The sequence below is a fragment of the Crassostrea angulata genome, chromosome 4 (assembly GCF_025612915.1).
Source record: "Crassostrea angulata isolate pt1a10 chromosome 4, ASM2561291v2, whole genome shotgun sequence".
In the NCBI taxonomy this organism is placed as follows: Eukaryota; Metazoa; Mollusca; class Bivalvia; order Ostreida; family Ostreidae; genus Magallana; species Magallana angulata.
The window spans coordinates 8,795,278-8,818,704 of record NC_069114.1 but is presented as its reverse complement, the minus strand read 5'-3'; the positions used below and the strand labels follow the sequence as shown (position 1 = coordinate 8,818,704).

Below are 23,427 nucleotides of genomic sequence, written 5' to 3'. Positions count from 1 at the left end.
CATTTATCATCAAGGACTTTATTTTCAAGATCAATTATACAATCAAAACAAAGCAGAATTCAAAGGCAAATATTTTGATAACATACATGATAAAGGTAAAGACAATACATGTATATCATTAAAGAATATGTCAATCAAATGATAATTGCAACAAAAAATTATCTTTAAATAACATTGATCCTGTTTAAAATTTGATGGATAGTACAAATTTAAAATTTTTCAGGAACAGGATCGCACCAATCAACTTGAATTGCTGAAAAGTGATTATATTTAACAACTACAGACACTAAATGGCATTTCAGGTTGACTGCAATCTGTGATATTCCAACAAATCTTGATTCTCCTCCACAAAGTTCTTGGACTCTAATTTCATATCCTCCAGTTTCTTTACTATTTCCTCCTTTGTTCTGTTCTGATGGTCTGATGTGTCCCCCGACGAAATGTTTGACAAGTGTCCCAGTGACTTTGTACCAGGAGATGGAGGGGCTACATGGAGAAATTCGTTTTTGACTAAATCACAACCATCATTTAAGAGCTGTATGGCAATTCTTGCTATGTTTCGTGAATCATGAAGTCCACAATGTTGCGTTCCTTGGAATTTCAGTCCTAGATTTATAAGCATCTCCTCCAAGTTCATACGCTTACATGAATAGTAACTTGAATATGCTTTACGAATGTTGATCCATTTCTTTCCCCAGTGAGGAAAATGAATTTTACTAAAATTGCACTGCATTTGAAGGAAACGGCTCATATCCCATGGTCTGAAAATAACATTAGAAATGATATTAATCATAAAATTTAATGCTTCATTTTGGTTATTGAAAAACAATCTACGGTACGTGAACTGGAGTTATATTGCAATTACTAGAACTATAAACTTGCTCAAGGAAATGTTCTTTAGGGTTATACTTTTTCAAAACAAGATAATTGTAAATTACTGGATGAAGGAAATCTGCAGACTTGATAAATATGATTCTTTTATAAAAACTTTAAATAGTTGGAAGCTTTCTGACTTCCTACAAAACTTTTACATATTGCTAGTTAACTATCTTTATGATGGGTATAAACACATTTAAATTACCCATCTGTGACCACTGCAAATGTATGATCCACCCCCAGATAATGACTGGACATCCAAGACTCCATTCTTTCCAGCACTGCTGGAAATTCATCTGCTTTATCTACCACATCCTGGAAACCAATCAAAACTCACTCAATAAATATTCATGACAATAATGCCATTCTTTGATCTTTGATGATAGGTTTAACACGTACTCAATGATCTAAATTTCCCTAAAATATATCAAGTTTTATCTTTGCAGTATAAACTATGATGTTGAAAGCTGCTTCATCTTTACAGTGAGCTGTGATATTTGGATTTGCAGCAGATTATTTTAGCTTATCAGAACTACATGTATTTACATGTGTATACATTATGCTTAGATATACTTATATTGTCACTGTGTTCTCTTTACACTGTTTGGATGATCAAAGCAGAAAGCAGTGATGTTAACTTTACATGTTTATCGTTACAATTAAAGTATACGGTGGCTTTAATAAATAAATGTTTAAAACATATTCTTTATATTCATTGTTTACATAAAAATTAATAATTATGTTCATTTTCTTTCCCCCTATTAAATTGCATTGATTGATTTGAGAGATATTTAGAAGACCTAATCACTAAATCTGGTGTGTATGAATACAATTTCAACAGTGTTTCTCAAATAAACAACATGGCTGACTATCCTCTGCGACTTCAAAGCGGATCACAACCTGCTATATGTATTATACCTATGCTAATAAACATTTCGTTGATGTAAATGAATGCACAAAACGTTGCAGCTATGAGACCAAATTTTTCAAAAAATAATGATTCAATGCTTAAATAGACACAGGCAGTATGAATATATTTATACCTAATTCTTTTGTTATAGATTACTGTTTCTCTGACTGACCTGAGTTATTCCAGTCAAACCGCAACAGAACTCTGTCAGCCTCGGGTTGATGATAGGTTTGCAGAACTCATGAAACTCGTCTACCTAATACAGATCATAACTCAATTGTTAGTTCCAATTCAGATTGATTTCCAATGTTAGTTAAGACAATTAATATATATTAATATAGATCAACTTTGATGCATTCATCCCATGTACATGTACTTAAATTTACTTGTATATAAATATGAAATCAAATGTCAGTATCAATAAAAGTATGTTTAAAATTCATAGCTTTCCATTTCAAACACATAATTAATATAATCATACATTTCAATATGAAATATGTGTTGATTATAAAACAAAAACCTACTTCACATTAAGAAGCAAGCACAGGTATAATATAGTAATTATCATATTTTAAACCTTTATTTTCATACCTCTAAAAAAAATTAATTTGTTCATTCATTTTGTAATCTGGACTAGCTTTTAATTATGTTAATGTAGCGGGTGGGAGAATTGATGATGGACCAGACCAGGATTTCAACCCAGACCCCCTGAATTGCAAGTCAGGTGATCTGTGACCACGCCCGGATGTCTGGTACATAACTAGGCGATGGTGCACGTTCATTTGGGGAATTATTGCTCAAGGGGAATAAGTAAATTAAGAATACACAAAGTCCAAATGGCAGGACATGAGAAATGTTTATTAAAGATTGAATGTTAATTAATCCAATCTACATACGCAGGTAACAACATTAATGAGCAAGTCTTGTTCCTAACTGTAATTTAGAGAAAGGGGCCTAAACAGATGAATTAGAAATTTGTCTCCTAACACTCTACATGATTTCCTAGCTTCGCCCTACATCCTTTCAGTCCGAAGTCTCAACGCTCACTCTCTTCTAAAAGAACTCATGTACAAGAATTAATTTCTCTATGAATTGCCTAAGGTAAAGTTGTCACTTAGGGCTAATCAAATAATTAAGTTATCAGTGTCATCCCTTTGATGTGAAGAAGTCAAAGTGGTTTTGTTTACCCTAACTAACGCCTATGAGTGCCCAGTGCCATGAGCAGTGTCACTGACAATAAGGATTAACAATCAAATCAACAATCAACAAATCACTAAATATTCTAGGGGATTAAGAAATAAACAACAGCTTGGACAACCTTTAGAAATAAATAATAAGGAATGCTTTAGATGTCAATAAGGAATTGCTAAGTATGGGAACATATAAAATAAGAATAAAGTAAAATAAAGTAGACTATTAAAATATATGCTAAAAGTTATCAAAAGTGAAATGGATGTCATTTCACTGGTGATATGCTCCCCCTACTTCACAAAAAGATTTCTCCTGAAATCTCAGAATACCATAAGTCAATCCTGCCTTCTTTTTTTTTTTCATAAATGGCAAAATTAATAACACATATTATCTGATACATGTAGCAGGTCAATTATTTTTATGAAAATATCATTAACCTAAAGGCATAGGGTCAGTATAGATAATAATATCCTAAATTTAAGAAATGTCTAAACCAGGAAAAATATACTCTAAAAGTATTAATTCCTAAGGGCGTGGATTCCTTATTGATTAAATGAATTCTAAGCTAGCTACTACATGTATATACATGTTTATACAAGGGCCCATTATGGAAAAAAACGGAGGGGAAAAAAATAAAAATCAAGACTTGCATGTACAATGCATAAAAAAAAAATAGTAAATACATACATTGAACAATAGAGCTATAAAATTTAAAAGATGCTATTTCACTTTATATTGTTCTTAATGAAAATATAATGTCTCTCTGAACACAGCATCATAAATGTCACATCAGTCCATGGAATGAATAGACGAAATGAATAAGTCATGTTTCACATAATCACGAAAGTCTTTGTATTGGTTTTGTATTGGTTTGTCGATTTTCACTTGGTTTTCTTTTGTAATTTGTACTGTTCATTGGTTTTGATGTCCTTAGACAGGAACTGCAGCAAGTGGACGTCTCCACAAAGAACTTCTACCAGTAACTGGGAAAAACTGCAACCTGGTTCATGATCATGACATCCCCTGAGGGAGTTCCATCATGATAAACAATAAGTCATGACATCCCCTGAGGGAGTTCCATCATGATAAACATTAAGTCATAACATCCCACCAGTAGGGAGTTCCATCATGACAAAAAAAGAATTATATCAAAAGAGCTATAACATCCCATGTTTGCTATAGGAGTTCCATTATAGCTTATATCAAAGGTGTTCATGGCATTGGAAAAAGGATGGCATCGGTTTATGTTGAACTGGAATCTGCAAATTTGGGCATAGGGCAAGGCATGATAAATGATCAATCAGTAAGCACAACCACAAGAAATCAACATGTGACACAACAGAACTACCTATTATAGATTACTTAAAGAAAAGAAAATTAAATAGCAATAGTATTTGAGATACAAAATTTAGCAAAAATGACTTATGATTTCAAGGTGTTAAGAAAAATAATTTTGATGGAAAAGTTAATAAACTGAGATAGAGCATTACGCCGTTCCCCAGCAGTTTAAGAAACTACAAGAGTTTCCGCTGGTTCATAACTTACAGGCGTTCTAATGCTATTCAGTAAATTAAACAAAATTCAGAATCTTTAAAGAAAAACAGAAGGGAAATTATTTTAAAATATTGTCAAAAAAATAAAATAAATTTGAGTTGTGTATATTTATCCTGGGTCCTTGGAATTTGATGATAGTGCGCTGCGCAGTCACACTACCTAGCACTATGTACAGGACACAGAATAAATATCAGATGACCTAATTCGGAAAATATAATAGAGTGATTTTAAATTTTTTTTTTTTTTTTTTTTTTTTTTTTGAAAGATTAAATTGTATTAAGCTGAGAAATTTAGAGGTCTGCATTTGTATGGAAGAGTTTGACATGATCATAGAGTTTTGTTTTGAATGCTAAAATGCCTTCTGGAGAAGAGTGACAATTTTTCAAGAGCTTGGCTTTTGAGGGAGTAAGATGATGCATAAAAAGTGTTGGTCTGTGTTTGAGGAAGAAGACTCTGGATACAGGAAAGTATTGGGTGCTGTTCCTGTTTATGACCTCGCATCCTTTCCCTGATTTACAGTCACTGATTTCTTGTTCAAGTTTTTTGAAGAAAGGCTTAAACAAATGGCTTGGAACCTCATGAGCGTACTTTGCATTTGTAGTAGATCCATCATGATTTTCGAGATAAAACATGATATGTGTGCCTCTGCGGTCAATGGAAGCATGGTAGATTTGTTGTTGACTCTTGGGAGGGAGTGAAAGGGCTTGTACAGATTCCTGTTTGTTAAAATGCTTTTTGTTGGGTCGCTTCCTTTTCTTTCCCTTGGCATTATAGAGGGAATGGAAGGTGTCCTTTAATGTTTTTGGGATTTGGGTTCCGTCTTGCCATGAAGTTTGAGCTGCACCTTTGAATTTGATTTTGTAAATTGGCTTCCCTTGGTAAAGGCTGTATTCAAGGATTTTGTCTATTTGGTCCATAGAAAATGGTTTTGATTGTTTTTCATTTGGTTTTTCACATTTTGAATTTCTTTTCTGTTTGTTTTGAGTTTTGGCTTGATTGTTTGGTTTAGAAGATGATGGTTCGAGTGGAGGTTTTTGATGTTGGGAACCATGAGCTGCATTTCTGATGCGTTGGTCATCATCATTATCATCATTATCCTCTTCAGCATCATCTTCATGAAGAAGCTGATTTTCATCATCAGCCGGAAGTTGATCAGCAATTGCTTGATGCTGGTCAGCATTTGGAGGAGGAATTTCCTCAGTATCTTGGTTGTCCAATTCTTCAGGATTGAGTACAACATCTTGATACTCCGGTAAGAAATAGTGAGGTCTCTCATCAGGACTATGGTAGGTTTTTAGTCTTTTGGCATGGACGAGACTCTTCAGAATTTTGTGGTCTGAATCTCTTCGGAGTTTAAAAGTATGGTTTGGTCCCTGGTAAATTACTGAATACGGACCAACCCATTTCTGTAAAAGTTTGGGAGATTTTCCTTTAGGAACATGGCTGCAGTAGAGCCATACTGTGGAGCCAACCATGAAGTCTGGTTCTTGTGCACGTTTATCATGCTGCTGAGTGTACTTCTGTTGATGTTGTCGAATGTTTTCAGCAGCAACTTCTCTGCATATTTTAAGTTGTTCCAGAACACGCATCAGATGTAACTTGGGTTCATGTGCCATGGATGGTTTTGGGGTCAGAGCAACATCAACAGGAAGGCGCATCTTCTGTCCAAACAACAAGTGAAATGGTGAAAACATTGTTGATTGTGTGGCAGGTGTAGATCTGTATGCCATGAGGACAGCCGGAATAAACTTCACCCAGTCGGATTGGTCCTTGTTACAGTATGATCTTAGTGTTTGGCTGATAAATGAGTTCATCCTTTCACAAGCAGCATTTGTTTGTGGGTGGTAAGCACTTGTATAGTGTCTGGTTACTTCAAAAAGTTCACAGAGGGCTTGGACTAATTTTGACATGAAATTTTGTCCCCGGTCTGAAATAAGTGTCCTTGGTGCTCCATATCTCGCAAATATCTCAGCGAAGAGTACTCTGGCAACCTCAGTGGCTTCCATAGATTTCAAAGGAAAGGCCTCGCACCATTTTGAAAAGCTGTCAACAACTAAGAGAAGGTACCTGTCTTTGTTTGGTGTTATGGGTAATTCCAGGAAATCCATGTGCCATCTGCTGAAAATGTCCTCAATAGGGAGTGGTCTCAAAGGGACTGGCTTCTGATGTTTAGAGTTTTTGGATTGTTGACACGTTTCGCAAGTTTTAATGTATTGTTCAATGTCTGAATACATATTTGGCCAGTAGTATTTGGCGCGGATAGCAGCATACGTGCGTTCATGTCCTTGGTGTCCGCCACCAGCAATACAGTCATGATATGAGAGAAGAATATCATTCCGGAGGGGTGCAGGAATGCAAAGTTGTCTAATAAGACATTGATCAGGAGATTGGTTCCTAGCACGTTCCTTGTAAAAGTGGAAAAGAAGTCCATTAATAATTTCATAGTGGAAGGATTTTGCAACTATTGCGGTAGCTTGCTTAACATTTTGCGGCAAATTTTCTGTTCTTTTGTAATCGATAATTGCCTGAAAGTCTGGACAATTTTCTTGCAGATGCTGGAGGGTTGGATTGTCTGAAATATGATCATCATGTTGATCGGCTGTATTTAGGGCAAGAATTTCGGGTTTCCTTGGTTGATTGTCTTCTGGATATTCAAAGGTTGTGGCAATGAACTCTTTCATGGAAGCTTCAATGGATCCAATGGCTGGCAAATCAACATCTGATGGAGAACATGGTTGGTCTGAAGGTGGATATTCACGACGGGACAGACAGTCGGCATTCTGGTTCCTAGTTCCTGGGCGATGCTGTATTTTAAATTTGTACTGCTGAAGGAATAGAGCCCAGCGTCCTAATCTGCCTAATGCATCTTTGTTGGTATCCAACCAACGAACTGTGATGTTGTCAGTGAAGACTGTGAACTCAGCACTGGTAAGGTAGGCTTTGAAGGTTTTAATGGCTTCAATCAAAGCGAGTCCTTCTTTATGGTTTATATGCCATCGTTTTTCTTGATTCCTGAGTGCACGTCCTCCATATGCGATAACATTCTCAAGTCCTTGTGGGTTTATTTGTCCCAAGACGTATCCAATGGCAGCATCAGAAGCATCGACAGACAATACAAATGGTTTGCTAAAATCAGGAAAGGCAAGGATGGGTGCTGAAGTTAATTTCCTCTTCAGAAGGTTGAAAGCATCAGTGTGTTCTGGTTTCCACTGGAATTTGATATTTTTCTTAAGAAGATTTAATAAGGGAGCACAGATTTTGCTATAGTCTTTGATGAATTTCCTGTAATAATTGCACATCCCAAGGAAGCTACGGACATGTTTAGAGTTTCGAGGTTGTGGAAAGTCAGCCACTGCAGCAATCTTAGCTCTGTCTACCTCAACTCCTTTCTCAGAAATGATGTGTCCAAGGTATTTTACTTCTTGGGCAGCAAAGTGACATTTTGTTGGCTGGAGAGTAAGATTGGCTTTACGAAGTTTTTGAAAGATAAGATCTAAATGCTGTAAATGTTCATCAAAACTTTTAGAAAAAACCAAGATGTCATCAATGTAGATGAGAGCAATTTTCCAATTTAGTTCCTGTAAAACTTTTGTCATCAGCATCTGGTAGCTTGTAGGAGCATTTGTTAAGCCGAAAGGAAGTCGTTTAAACTGGTAAAGACCCTGATGTGTGATAAATGCAGTTTTGTGCTTGGTTTTCTCATCCAAGGGCACTTGCCAGAATCCACTAGCTAAGTCTAAGACACTGAAAATTTTGGATTTAGAATCAGCTATTGTGTCAAAAACTTCATCTAATTTTGGAATTGGAAAGGAAACAAGCTCTGTGATGGAGTTTAGTTTCCTGTAATCTACTGCAAATCTGAATTGTCCGTTAGACTTTTTCACCATAACGACCGGACTTTGGTAAGGAGAAGTTGATTCCTCAATGACATCATTTTTCAACATTTCTTGAATCTGACGTTCTGTCTCCTGGCGCATCTTTGGATTCTGGGAATATCTTGGGGTGCGGACTGGCTTATCAGTGTTGGTGATGATAGAGTGTGTGTGAAGGTTTGTTTTACCAAGTTCGGTGGCATCTTTGGCAAATACATCTCTGTTTCGTCCAATCAGATCTTGGAGTTGTTGAATTTGAGCAGTAGAAAGATTTTGTTCTTCAATATGGACTTGCAGGGTTTTGGCGATAGATATATGATCTGTAGTAGAAGCCTTAGACTGACTGGTGTGATTGTCAGAGGAGTGTGTGTCAAAGCAAATAATGTAATTGTTGTCTATGTTGAACACTTTAGAAACTACAGAATTTGCTTTCAATGGAACTGATTTGTTCAGAGGATTTAGTATCCTATATGGAAGTGTGTTGTTTAGACATGTAGCAATGCATTTGCTTCCAACCAGATTCTTGTTTGTAAGAAGGTTGACTGGTTCAAGGAAGACTTGTGAACCATGAGGTATGTTGGAGACAAAGAGTGAAAGTGTGCATTCTGAAAGAGGTGGTAACAGAATATCTGATTGTGTTCGAGCAAGAGAAACATGTTTCTGGTTGTTATGTTGGATATCAGGTGTTGAAATGGAGGCAATGGTTGTTTCATTATGAAAAGACACATATTTATGGGTAAGATCTATTACAGCGTTGTTTTGCTCTAGAAAGTCTTGGCCTAAAATGATAGTGTGGGGCAAATTTTCCAAAATATGAAAGGTATGGGGCATTTTTAAACCATTGACATCTATTTCAAGATCTGTTTGACCAAGGATAGCATGTGATGTGTTGCAAACACCTGTAACAGCTGAGCGATTTGATTTGTAGATATGGGGATTTTTGAAAAGTTTCCTCAAAAATTTGTTGCAAACAACAGAAATATTAGCACCAGTATCAACAAGGGCATTGATATGAAAGTTAGAGAGCTTGATTTGAATTTTGTTCTTATTGGTAATTGCAGCTGAAATAGTAGCCAAAAAGTTGTTGGGATTGGAAGTATGTTGGGACATTGATGGGATTTCAAGTGAGGGAGACATTATCAGTGATAAAAAACAGCTAAACAATAATCAATCTATAAATGTCAAAAATAATAACAATAGAAAGTTATCTAAACTGTGTCACATGTGATAAAAGTGGCTGTACTCACCAACAGGAACTGGCACGCTGTCTCTGTATGGATTGGTCTTCTTTCCTTTTCATAAGAATGTTAGAGTCACAAATCACAGTTTTTGACAGCACAGAAATCCTGCAGAAATCCAAAAAGTCCCGGAATGTTTACTTCAGTGAGAGGAATTCCATAAGATTCGAACCGGATTCTCGACCACTCTGTGACCACGCCCGGATGTCTGGTACATAACTAGGCGATGGTGCACGTTCATTTGGGGAATTATTGCTCAAGGGGAATAAGTAAATTAAGAATACACAAAGTCCAAATGGCAGGACATGAGAAATGTTTATTAAAGATTGAATGTTAATTAATCCAATCTACACACGCAGGTAACAACATTAATGAGCAAGTCTTGTTCCTAACTGTAATTTAGAGAAAGGGGCCTAAACAGATGAATTAGAAATTTGTCTCCTAACACTCTACATGATTTCCTAGCTTCGCCCTACATCCTTTCAGTCCGAAGTCTCAACGCTCACTCTCTTCTAAAAGAACTCATGTACAAGAATTAATTTCTCTATGAATTGCCTAAGGTAAAGTTGTCACTTAGGGCTAATCAAATAATTAAGTTATCAGTGTCATCCCTTTGATGTGAAGAAGTCAAAGTGGTTTTGTTTACCCTAACTAACGCCTATGAGTGCCCAGTGCCATGAGCAGTGTCACTGACAATAAGGATTAACAATCAAATCAACAATCAACAAATCACTAAATATTCTAGGGGATTAAGAAATAAACAACAGCTTGGACAACCTTTAGAAATAAATAATAAGGAATGCTTTAGATGTCAATAAGGAATTGCTAAGTATGGGAACATATAAAATAAGAATAAAGTAAAATAAAGTAGACTATTAAAATATATGCTAAAAGTTATCAAAAGTGAAATGGATGTCATTTCACTGGTGATATGATCTACCAAATGAGTTCTCAAGTGCAAGTCTCTGAACCAATCACATTGGCAAAATATGCAAAACAGAGAGAAAGATAACTGTGTCGAACTAAGTTCTGAGGAAATAATCTTGAGTCCCTTTGCATCTAAACTTACTATTTCTCTTGTGTGACAGTCAACCAAGACGGCTGGAAACTCGATGATCTCGTGATTGTAATTCAAATTATTCTCCTGGCATGTTGCTTCAAAGTCAATGATAATCAAATAATCGTATGTTGAGTTTCCTGGTGGTTTTACTTTTGCTTTCATGAGCTTTCTTTGCTTATAATGCATCTTCAGCCGTTTCTGCAAAATGTCCTTGGAACCTCTATATAATCAGATTTCACCATAATTATCAAATATAATTAAAATAAATAAAAATTTATCAGGAATAAATTAAACAAATTAGATGTTACATGTATTATAAAAAATAACCTGGTAAATTGAGATTCTGATAAATAATACAATTTAATCTACATGACTATTATACATTGCATTTTTGAATTTTAAAATGTTTAAAAATTTTAAAATTACTTTACTTACTTTCATTACTTATGTAAATGATTGTGTAAATATTCTGCAAATTACTCATCTGAAGTTAATCACACAACAAAAAATGCAAAACAATATCACAATTTATTTATTTATGTCTTGAAAAACTTTATCAGTCTATATACATGATATTAATAATAAAATTAACATTTTCACAACACAAAGCCTGACTTCTTCCCTAGACTGTATTATATATGTACCTGACATCAAGCTTTAGTTCAGCAAGCTTGTCCCTTAGTTCCTTGGAGGACATCCGATTGATCTCTCCATTGATGGCTGATAGTTTCTTGTACACGGGGTCAATCTCACCTCCGTGGTCTTGCTTGGCTCTCATCTTGTGAACTTTATGCACCTTAGAAGATTCAGCATCCTAACAAAGACAAAGAAGGAAAGATCATGTATAAGAGTTAAATAATCAGCCTGTGTCTTTTGTTGTTTGGTTAAGATGGGTTTACTTACATGTGGTCATCTGTAGAAGGTAAAGCACAGACGACTACAGCTCATTTCTACACTCCCATAAAAGCTGTTTACCACAGTGTAAATATAAAGAGTACGGTATACTGAGATTGCATTAGACTCATAAATAAGAATTGATTTATTTTTTTTATTATGGTGGGTCCTATAACACACAAGGCTGTGCAGACAAATTGAATACACCACATTAACGCACAGTATTAAATTTGTCTGCATGGTCTGGTTTGTTATAGGACCAAAGATATCCAAAAATAAGTATTCAATGCTCATATATTTACATCCACCAAGTTTGATTCCCTCTATTTCTAAAGGAAATTGATCATACATTCATAGCTCTGTAGAAACTAACAGGACTCGTCTGAAATCTACACACCCCTTTAATTGATTAGTCAAACTTTCAGCAACCAAAGAAAAATCACAGACTGCACAAAATAATCATGATGATGTCAGACTCATATTCCTACAGAAGATGATTTAACTGTTTCTTTTTGTACTGATGTGTTCATTAACAATAATTTAGTTTTAACAAATTAATAAATTGATCGTAAAAAGTATGCAAGAAAAAAATAAAAATTTTCTTACTTTTTACAATCAATTTATACATTAATTTTTTTTTCTTAGTTCTTACTTTTTAATATTGAATTGTTAAATGAAAGATGTTAATATAAATAATTGGGATTTATACCTCCAAATTTCTGTATTATCCTAAGGACAAGTTCAAATCAATGGAAGGGTCACTGTAGCAGCTACAAGCGTGAACTTTGATATTTGCTTAATATGTTGCACTTTAACAGCATTCAACATTTATGATGTCATGATAAAACTCATCATTTATGACATTTAACCTTTCAGTACTCTGTGTCTTAACAGTTCTTTGGATTACTGCTGTCGCTTTCCACACACTCTACATGCAAAAAGTGTGTGGAATGTAAATATTAGGAAATTAAATGTCATTATTATCACTTTTTTGTTTCTGTATGATTTTTTCAATTGTGTCACAAGATATAAGTTATTAATATCTGCCTCCTTTACTCAGTAGAATTAGCAAGTCACTAATTGGTTAATGGGGCAGAGTTATCAAAAGACACAATGATATTGATGTGCATTTTATATATAAACATGTTGTATGCAGTCATTTTTTATATGCAAGTAGAGTTTAATTAACATGTTTACGATGTAGAGTTTCACAGGTTTAAGATTTAGAGTTTCATATCACATTGAACCATCTTAGTATTCTCAATTAATTTATCTCCGATTTCATTTATAAATTGTATATTTGCGAGAGAGAGAGAGAGAGAGAGAGAGAGAGAGAGAGAGAGAGAGAGAGAGAGAGAGAGAAAAGAGAGAGCGAGAGAGAGAGAGATCATCCAAACATTGTATGTCTGACTACGTAAATGTTAAATCTATGTAAAATACACGTTTTAACCAAGATTTTGATACATAATGCCTCATACATGTGTCTCATTACATGAGTCTGGTGACACGGCACTCAGTCTCATCAGATATCAAAGTCGACGTTGAAGAATAACAAATTCAATACACATAATATACCTTTTCACCAGAGGCAGTGTTAGCTCCATCAGAATCTTCAACTGTTGACATAATTCAGAGATTTTGTAAAGAATACAATGACTGAATGAGTATTTTTATCGACAGAAGACAATTTCCTCACATCGCTTAGATCACTTTGAAAAATAGATCATTCAATAACAGAAAGCTGATTTAAACATGTCAAATCAAACCTGCATTATTAATTCAATGTCAACAATTTTCGTGTTTTTAAGCTTAAAATGTGATCTATTTGGAAAATACTTTTCAATGGCTGTCATTATTATGTATTTGGTAAGGATATAAGCAAAATCATTTTTGTACTGGTTCGCTGTCCGAACAAAGAGTGTTTAGGGATAATTTCAAAACTTGTTTTTGTAACCAGTTGTATCTTTGAAGATATATATGTTTCAAATGAATATATAAGTATATATAAGTATCTAAACAAACCATGCAAACATATACATCTTACTGCAATTAATTTTTATTTATTCTCTACTTAGAATTTGATTCCCAAGTGATCCAATTTTTTTCATTTCCAATTATATCCGCATACGTATGTATACTCACTTTATGAACGTAACTGGCAAAAATGGTTCTCGAAAGCACTGTTGTCTGGTAAGTTTTGTGCCTTTATTCCTCCCACATGAAGTCTTACCGCATTTTTAGAAAGTATACTTTATTTTTGAAAAACTTCTACATCAGATGTGAACAGTTTACTATGCCATTAAAGTTTATGTTGTCTGAAAAACTCAAGAAAGAATATATCGGTATCGTGAGTAAGCTAATTTGAGAATGTATAATAACATACTATTATGGTTGTATCTTAGTCCATATAGTACAAATTCATAATGTCTTTTTGAAGGAAAAAACTGCATCTGATTTTTTGGCGATTTAGATATATAGTTATATGCTTTTAATTTGATTTGCTTCTTTAACAATAGTTATTTGGATCGAATTTCCTCTGTAAGAGAGCATGTTTACATTTTGATCCTCAAATGTTTGCAATGACTGCACACCCTCCTTAAGTAATAATTTAGAGGGCCAAGAAGACTTTTTCTTAAGAGTGGAACAATGTGTTCGGTTAAGCCTTTTACAGTTCTAGCGTTTGCTATAACTGGGTAGCTTGATTAGTAATCCTGACAAAGAAAAAAAGGTTCTATATAATATTTGTATACCGCGAAATAATAAACCAGAATTGTTTAAAATAAAACTTTTTCGTTCAGTGTTGACAGCAGCGATTATATGAGAAATGGGGACTTCATCCCAACTCGGTTTCAAGCACAACAAGATGCTGTCAACCTCGTGTGTCATTCCAAAACACGCTCCAACCCAGAGAATAATGTTGGTCTAATTGCTATGGGAAGGTAAATAACCATTAATTCATTAAATTCTCTGTTATCAATAAATATCAACATAATTATATATGTAGTTCAAAAAATGGTTTTTTTTTTTTTTTTAAAGATTGTAGCTTATGATTTCTCAAGTTTTCACAATTTTTTATTTTTCACAGCACTGTTGATGTGTTGGTTACCTTGACATCTGATGTGGGTCGATTGCTGAGTAAACTGCATCAAGTACAGCCCAAAGGAAACATCAAGTTCAACACCGCAGTCAAAGTGGCTCATGTATGTCTACATTTTTTCATTCAGTCATTCATTCTGTCTTTCAGACATCCATGTACCATCTGGTACCTGTTCATGCTTCACTTTTTTTCCCATCCAAAGTTGATATTGAAGTAGTCTTTGAGAGAGAAAATAGCATTAATTTTGAATTAATTGAAAAATCTGTAGAAATGTAACACTTGGAAAGTTGATATCATGATTTATAATAAAACTTGTCAAATATTGATTAACATCAGGGCTCTTGTGAAGTCTTGAATATCTTTATTTGAAGCCATGGAATGGTCCATGTTCCATTAAAAAAGATTTAAAAGAAAATCTTAGAGCAACTGTATAAATTTTCATATTAATTTGTGTCTCCTTCTTCTTTTGCCCCTCTAGCTGGCCCTGAAACACAGACAGGGCAGAAACCACAAGATGAGGATCGTGGTGTTTGTAGGGAGTCCCATAGAGGACGACGAGAAGGAGGTAAGTTATTGTGGTGTATGTAGGGAGTCCCATAGAGGACGACGAGAAGGAGGTAAGTTATTGTGGAGTATGTAGGGAGTCCCATAGAGGACACCAAGAAGGAGGTAAGTTATTGTGGTGTTTGTAGGGAGTCCCATAGAGGACGACGAGAAGAAGGTAAATTATCCAGGTCTCTAATGACAAACAGTTTGGTCTCACACTTTCAGTAATATTTCATAAAAACATAGAAGGAAAAACTCCTGTCATGAAGTATTTAATCTTTAGAGCTTTTATTTTGTTCTTTCAAGATATTGGTGTCTTGCAAGTGATTTGTTTTTAAAAAATCTTAATATAAAAGACCTTCAAGTTGGGTCTTGGACCACAAAATTATTAACTTGAGACTGAAGACCAAACTCAAGGGTTTTAAAATTTACATGCCAAGTGAGAAGTTTGTTTGCTGAAAATGATTTGCAATCTAAATGGTTTGTACATTTTCAGATGGTCAAGATGGCAAAGAAACTAAAGAAAGAGAAAGTCAACATTGATATCATAAACTTTGGTGAAGAGGTACTTATAAACACTGTCAGATAAAAATACTTTTTATTGAGATTTTAAAGGAAATATGAAAATGAACTGTGAATGAAATATACGAAGGATTTGTCTGTTTATTTCAGCAAATAAACACAGATAAGTTGACTACCTTTATCAACACCATCAATGGAAAAGATGGAAACAGGTACATATAGTTGATAGAAAAACAAATCTGAGTATGCTGACTCACAGAGTATGTACTCTGTATCATTTTGTTTCATGTAAGATATTTGTACATTTAACTATGTGTCTTTCAAATATTTTGAGAATGACTTGCCGCCCTAACTTAACTAAGACATGTCAGAAATATTGATCTTATTATTGTACTGATGGCAGATTGTAAGTAGACATTTGCTATTACATATATAAGGAGCACTGCAAAAGTAATGTTATTCATAGCATTAGACATATAGCATTTAGTATACTTTACAGCATACTTTTCCTCTGTTCCTGATTGTTGAATCCTTTGCTAACTCTTTGGGATACTGTTACAGCTGCCATCTAGTGACGGTTCCCCCTGGACCAATGCTGTCCGAGGCCCTGATGAATTCCCCGATCCTAGTGGGGGAGGATGGATCTGGAGCAGGACTCTCTGCAGTCGGATTCGAATTCGGAGTGGATCCAAATGAAGATCCAGAACTGGCTCTGGTAAAGTTTATAAAAATTAATTTAAAAAGTGAAAGAAATTTGTTAAAAAAATCAAGATATAAATATTTGAAGACAAAATCTTCAATGGTAATTTATAAGAAAAAATTCCTACTGTAGGCTGTAGAAAGATGGTTTATACAGTCATGTACATTGTTTGTAAAATTGCCTTTAAATTACAAATTTGTTTGCATGCTATTTATGTTAAATGTACAGAGATGTTAATGTGCCAAGATCTGATTGATTTCTGTAGGCTCTGCGTGTGTCAATGGAGGAACAAAGAGCCAGACAGGAGGACGAAGCTAAGAAGACGAACCCTGGGGCCCCCACGGAAACAGGAACACAGCCGGCCGAATCAGCTGGAGGTACTCGTACAATTCATTATTGTACCAAATGTTTATTTCTGTGTCCACTGCTTATTTCTGTGCCAAATGCTTTAAATATTTCTGTGTCAAATGCTTATTTCTGTGTCAAATGCTTATTTCTGTGTCAAATGCTTATTTCTGTGTCAAATGTTTATTTCTGTCAATTCTGTGCGAAGTGATCATTATAGCTGAGGTCACTTAGACAAGAAGTTCAAGTAAATCATTAGGTACACTTGTCACTTGTATATGTACTCATATTGGCATCCACCTGTAACAATGATAGACTTCTGATGGAAAGATGAAACTTTGAATGTTTTTACAATACATGTAGTATGTACACTCTATATCATTTAATTGATATACTTCATCATTTGGCATTCTGATTAAAATAAGATCCTTCATGTGATTACCGGTACTTAGATCGCTACATGAGAATCTGAAGAATTTTATTTATTTTTGATAATGTATTAAATTGTAATAAACAAAGCAGAGAAGATTTTTTGATGAAATTCAATAATTAAGAACTTTCCTGTTAGAAATTTTTGCTCATTAAAGGAACCACATTCCAAAGCAGCTGCTGCATGGGCAGATTGTTTCTCCTTCTTCATATACCGATACTTTAAATTGTCACTTCTTCTTAACTGTGGTACATGTGACATTACATTTCTAATGGACAAGTTTTGATACTGTAGGAAACGACTCTGCCATGTTGGAGCAGGCCCTGGCCATGTCCATGAATCCAGACTCCGCGGACCAGCCCACTCCAAGTGTTCCGGACTTCGGGTCGATGAGTGAGGAAGAGCAGATAGCCTATGCCATGCAGATGTCCCTGGCCAATTCTGGTAACACTTCTGGTTATCATAAAAAAAAATCCACTCACCTGTGAACTATTAATATTGAAGTCCACTCCTCCACCTCTTTCCTAAAAAAGAAAGTTAAGTTCCCATTGGCATTGGTTAGTTTGAATTTTACTGCCAGTTTAAAAAGGGAAACATATAATTTTAATTTGATTTATTTCAATTAATTTTCAAAAAAAACCCCGTTGATATAAATGAAAAGAGTGATAGTGTAAATTCCTATTTAAATGTGCATAAAATCATGGAAACACATCTCCTGAATTTTAAGAATATTGTTTTTATTTTTTAGAGAGATGTAAACTAAATGAAACAATGATAAAAATTTTGACTTTTGCCATTTTATATTCTCAAGATTTGATGCACAACGGTTGAAATGCGATATTAAATACTTGTGTAAAATAAGGAATCTACAATATATCTTTAAAATTTGCAAAGATGCTAAATTTGATATGAACTATATTTTCTTTTAGCTGCTCCTTCAACGGAAAACACCCCAGCACCTATGGACGTTGATGACGAAGGAAAACCCTCGGATGATAAAAAGGTAAGGAAAGACAACTCTGTTAAATTGATAAGGCTACAAAAAATTTAATGTCTCATTTCTCTATATGGCACCGCCCCATGAGGTCAAATACTGCGGCATTGATCAATGACCTCTCAATGAATAAAATTTTAATTAAATGCAGATCTGCCTATGACACAAAAGATTGTTTTTGTTTTATTTAATTTTATAAAGTTGCGTCAGTTTGTATTGACATGGATTGTCTTTAGAAAAATTTTAAACTTGTCATACTTATCAATGTCAAGGTTCTTGTGGCCATGTTTGTTCTGGCTACATATAAACTTTATTTATTGGGAGATAGCTCAGGGTAACAGTACTGTTATAGCAGTTATCTCAGAGTATTTATTATCTATACATGTATCTTAAATAACAACTGAGTTTATTTACTCTCATGATGATTATAATATATTTGAGGTAAGACTTGACTTCCCCTTTTTATTTTGTGACAGGGAGATGAGGATTACTCGGACGTGATGAACGACCCCGCCTTCCTGCAGCAGGTGTTAGAGAACCTCCCCGGAGTGGACCCCCAGGACGAGGCCATTCAGAGTGCCGTCAGCTCCATGACCAAAGACGGCAGCAAAAAGGATGATAAAAAGGACGGGAAGTAGAGGGCACAGAGCTTGTATATATATATATGTATCAAAACGGAACGTTACATTTTTGTGTATTTCATGTTTGTGAGAATGAGAAATGGACAGACGTTTAAATTTAGGATTCATAGAAGGTGTCATCTTAATGTTTACAAATTTGTCATTAAAATATGAAAGTGAAAACCCTTGGGATTTAATTACTTATTACTTATACTCAGTTAAATGTTGATTTTGCTGAAAATTTTGGAATTGGCATGGCTATAGTTACCTGAACATTTTAAGCCTGTATACAACATGTACAGTGTACATGTAAATCAATCTCTCTCTCTCTCTCCAGGCAAGTTAAGACATGCCTGCATGTTCATAGTGAAGAGGAACCGATTTCAAAGTTTTACATTTTATTCCACATTCAAACAAAGTTAAATACAAAAGACATCCAAAATACACTTATTCACCTGAGATTACATGGTAATTCATAGAACACGTGCACAATTATTCGTTGCTAAGTTAAAATGGCAACTCGGTCCTGTCGTAAGTGAAAAATTTCCCAGAATCCTCCACTGTCAAAGACTCAATGACTTGTAGTAGAGAGTTGACTGAGTATTCCGTGGTGAATAAGTTGGGTACGTTCTTGTGATAAGGGCGGGATAAATCTGTGTCGACAGTCCCCGGATGTAGCGACACACAGATCACTTTCCTCCGGCCGCGACCCAGTTCTATACTGAGGTTCTTGGTGGCCATGTTGAGTGCTGCTTTGGACATTCGGTAGCTGTACCATCCTCCTAGGCCTAACCAAAAAAAATCAAATTTTTTTTTTAGATATTTGTAAATCTGAGGGTAATTATGGTACAATTAAACGATTTCAGTGTATAAAATGAAATGTTTAGATGGCTTTGATCCTAGCTTGCGTATAATAGCACCGGCATTTGTTTCTGTAATAAAACTTCACCATATAGTAAAATACATAATACAAATACAATATACAAGGCCAACTTGATTAACAGTAGAAACTCTGAGATTGGTCCAAGTGTTCACATTAAGGCCTAACTCAAGAGTTACCATCTTCCAAGATGACAATTGAAATTACAATTGACAGGTGAGCAAAGTTAATAATTGCAACAAATGTACAGCATGAATAATCAGCTACCTGTAAGTAAAAATATACAGTTATACATGTAGTTATTCTTGCCAATGATAATTATCGCTCTGGCTAAGATAATCCGTCCAGATATTCTACAGGCTAAACAAAACATTGCCAGAAAAAAAAACCCAAAAAACTAGTGCTGGTATATACCGTTATCTGTGATGGATCCGACTTTTGCTGACATGTTGGCAATGATTCCACAGTGGGCGGATCCAGAGTCAGAGGGCGTGGCCCCGAACTGTCCCTGCCCATTCAGTAGCAGTGGGCTCAGCATCTTGGCCATCACCAGTGGACCAACAGCATTCGTATGTATAGTGGACAGCAGACCCTAAAATCATAAAGACCAATATAGGTGTACCAAGCAATACGCCATATATACATGTACTATGTCTGCTAATTCCGTGTTGGAGTACATGTACTTGTTTGTCTTTATCAGGTATAGTATAATTTTTGTTTTATTTGTTTCCAGCGACAAGAGGTGTATGCTTCTGTGTATAACGATAAAAACAGTCACTAACCCCCCCCCCCCCCTTTCCCACTAATTTTCGCCATATGATATATGCAACATCCCAGAAAAGTAGACTGACAACGTCCAGATCGAGTTGAATGAAAACATTTAACAGCAGATGTTTCAAGCGATCTTGATCTAGAAATGTACATGTAAATGATATAAAGCATTCAAGTACAAAATATATGTAAAACAAAATCAATTGATGAATTCAATATTAAATCAAAGTACTGAAGAACTGACGGGAGTTGATTTTGTCGATGTTTATTTATTTTAAAATCAATGATATGTTATTTTGCATGACAAGAACATGTAGTTTCTAATTTGTATTTGAATTACGCACATTTTTATAATATGAATTTTTGGACTTTTTCGACAAGAATGTCGAGAAACCCCCATATGAATCATGTTAAATAATATTTAAAGATTAAATTAATTCAATCAAACTATATATCAGTAATAGAAATATTTCTCGAAAATTGTATGGATACAAGCAATATTGAACTCTAGTCTCGTTCAACCAAACGCTCGGCTGACACCGTAAATCTCCGACAAGCAAGAGAGACTCTCTAGCTGCTTGTCGGAGATTTAAGAAGACAGCCGAGCGTCGAGTTGAACGAGACTATATTGAACTCTGGCGTAGAATACATACAACTACAAAAAATATCTAAATTGTTCGTACCATTTAAAATCTGACTATTTTCAAGGTATTTATAAATAAGTTTCCATGAAAAACAATGCTTTAGCATACATTACTTCGAATTTATCAATTATTTTCAAGAACTAAGTCTTGTCAGCAGCGATGATTTGTGCTGAGGTCCAAACACTGTTTCACTTTCGGTTTGTCTGAGTAACTGCATAGGAGAGTTGATTAAAATCAACTCCCAAAAATAAAGGCAATCATACTTAGTCAAAATAGCGTCGAAAATCTTGACCAACCCCCCCCCCCCCCCCCCCCGAAAAAATAAAATAAAATGAATCAACAATTGTGGCAATCAATTGGCAATAACAACTACGGCGAATTTTCTGTATAAATGTCCATGTAAATGATGTAAAACTCTTTACCATATAATACTATATACATTTACCTGTTCATCAACACTACGCAGACTTGTCTCCCCTTTGCCGCTGGGGTGCAGCATCCCTGCACAGTTAATAAGCAGATCCAATCTCCCGAAGCTGTCAGTCACAAACTTAGACACGCCTACAATCTCCTCCTCTTTTGTGACGTCTAGTTTACAAATGTGTAGATTGGCGGGGTTGCTGTCTTTCAGTTGCACGAGGTCTTGGGCTGAGTTCGGATTGCGACATGTTGCTATGACGGTTGTTGCGGGGTTGCGCTGCAACAGGGTTTTACAAAACTGAAGTCCTATCCCTCTACTGGCTCCCTGTATTAAAGCGATTCCACTCATTGCAGTCATTTCTCTTTTTTACGTCATATGCCTACAATTAATATTTATCATGATCATTTATAAGGTTTTTTTTATTTTGGTGGTGGGGTGGGGGTGTGAAATCATTTTTTTCCATCTGAGAAGTTTTCAATCAAAGTTTTAATTATAAACCAAAACAACAATAAATAAGCACAAGAAAGGCAAAACTACATGTAGTACCTATAGACTATTTGTTGTCGAAAAATTTTATGCATCAATAAATTAAAAAAAAAATTATGAAATGTATTTTACATTGTATTTTGTGTTAAAACATAGATTCAAAAATTAAATGTAACCTGGTCTATTAAAATATTTTGCATAGCTAAAGCTTATTTTAATACAACGATGTCTTCACGTTAGGAGCATGCGGTCCACCTAAATAATTAAACTCGATTTCATAAATGTGAGGTCATTTCTCAGTTCTCAGACGTGAGGCTGATTATATATTAATATTTGGGCAAAGTTGCTAGTTGGCTAGACTTAGCAAAAAACCTGACAACCCCCCCCCCCCCCCCCCCCAAAAAAAAAGGCTCTGGTCATCCGCCTGGTTATGTATTTAACTTTACAAGTCCCCTCTCTTGTAAAAGGGCCCCGACGCCTATGCAATAACGATACGTGTTCGATTTTTTCAGTCTTTTTAAATGCAATTTTTGTTAACCTTTTCTCTGTTCGCCGTAGAAAAACCACTCATATACAAAAAGTGGAACGACTGAATCAATTTTAGTGAAGTTACAATATTAATCAGGGGCAGGTGGTGTTGATAAGAATTATAAAAGTCCAGGGACAAATCATTGTATTTGATTATATTGCGTCCTTTTGTTATTAAAAAAACCCATATACATTGTCCAAGTACCCAAGATACAATAAGGAAAAGGTTTTAAAGATATGTTTTTTTTTAAAGTTTTATTAAATTACATAAATGATTTTTTTTTAATGATCCGTAAAGCAAGAAACAGACCAAGCTTGGTTATTTTCGCCCGTTAGCATTTTTTTATTTCAGAGATTTGTGTATTTGAGCATCGATTATCGTCAGAAAAGGTAATTACATGTATGTACCACTCCAATCACATGTATCATGATCCGCTCCCCGAAAAAAACAAAACAAGGAAAGATAATTCTATTTTGCAGATAATGGGTTTCCTGTTATTTACTTGATTTAAACATTCAAAAAAAGATTTTGAGTACTTACACATGTTCACAGAATTTCTCTCCTCTAGAGTTGAAACTTGAATAAGTAATATGCAAGATAAATAAATCACTCCAAACCTTGTTTATGTAACGAAATATGTGTAAAAGAAAAACCAAATCGTTTGTGGTAGTTTTGGTATAGTATCTAGTTATTAATTTCGTTCACCAGATTGATTACCAAAATGACATTTATTTGATTTATCACATATCAAAACTCTCCCCTTATAAATTTTAAAATAGCCTAAATGCTATGGTTTTAAGTCCGGAAATATATCTTCTATTTCAAGAACGTTTTAATTTTGGAATTT

General features: G+C 34.8%; 3 protein-coding genes across 3 annotated transcripts; 1 reads left to right on the top strand and 2 right to left on the bottom strand.

Moving 5' to 3' along the window:
- Positions 1-13,332, bottom strand: LOC128180090 (3'-5' exoribonuclease 1-like). Its single transcript, XM_052847923.1, has 6 exons — positions 13,171-13,332; positions 11,346-11,515; positions 10,711-10,921; positions 1,959-2,042; positions 1,082-1,191; positions 1-761 (listed from the first exon to the last, which is right to left on the bottom strand). The coding sequence occupies exons 1-6, from the start codon at positions 13,219-13,221 to the stop codon at positions 299-301; spliced, it is 1,089 nt and encodes a 362-aa protein (XP_052703883.1). The 5' UTR covers positions 13,222-13,332; the 3' UTR covers positions 1-298.
- A 303-nt stretch (positions 13,333-13,635) lies between these two features.
- Positions 13,636-19,032, top strand: LOC128180089 (26S proteasome non-ATPase regulatory subunit 4-like). Its single transcript, XM_052847922.1, has 11 exons — positions 13,636-13,785; positions 14,394-14,534; positions 14,681-14,795; positions 15,171-15,257; positions 15,735-15,803; positions 15,911-15,972; positions 16,322-16,475; positions 16,726-16,837; positions 17,530-17,679; positions 18,165-18,238; positions 18,706-19,032. Exons 1-11 carry the CDS (start codon positions 13,760-13,762, stop codon positions 18,865-18,867), a joined length of 1,152 nt encoding a protein of 383 aa, XP_052703882.1. The 5' UTR covers positions 13,636-13,759; the 3' UTR covers positions 18,868-19,032.
- A 298-nt stretch (positions 19,033-19,330) lies between these two features.
- On the bottom strand, positions 19,331-23,266 carry LOC128180088 (C-factor-like). The gene is made up of 4 exons (XM_052847920.1): positions 23,121-23,266; positions 21,590-21,944; positions 20,144-20,321; positions 19,331-19,637 (listed from the first exon to the last, which is right to left on the bottom strand). Exons 2-4 carry the CDS (start codon positions 21,920-21,922, stop codon positions 19,357-19,359), a joined length of 792 nt encoding a protein of 263 aa, XP_052703880.1. The 5' UTR covers positions 21,923-21,944; positions 23,121-23,266; the 3' UTR covers positions 19,331-19,356.
- Between the last annotated feature and the right edge of the window lie 161 nt (positions 23,267-23,427).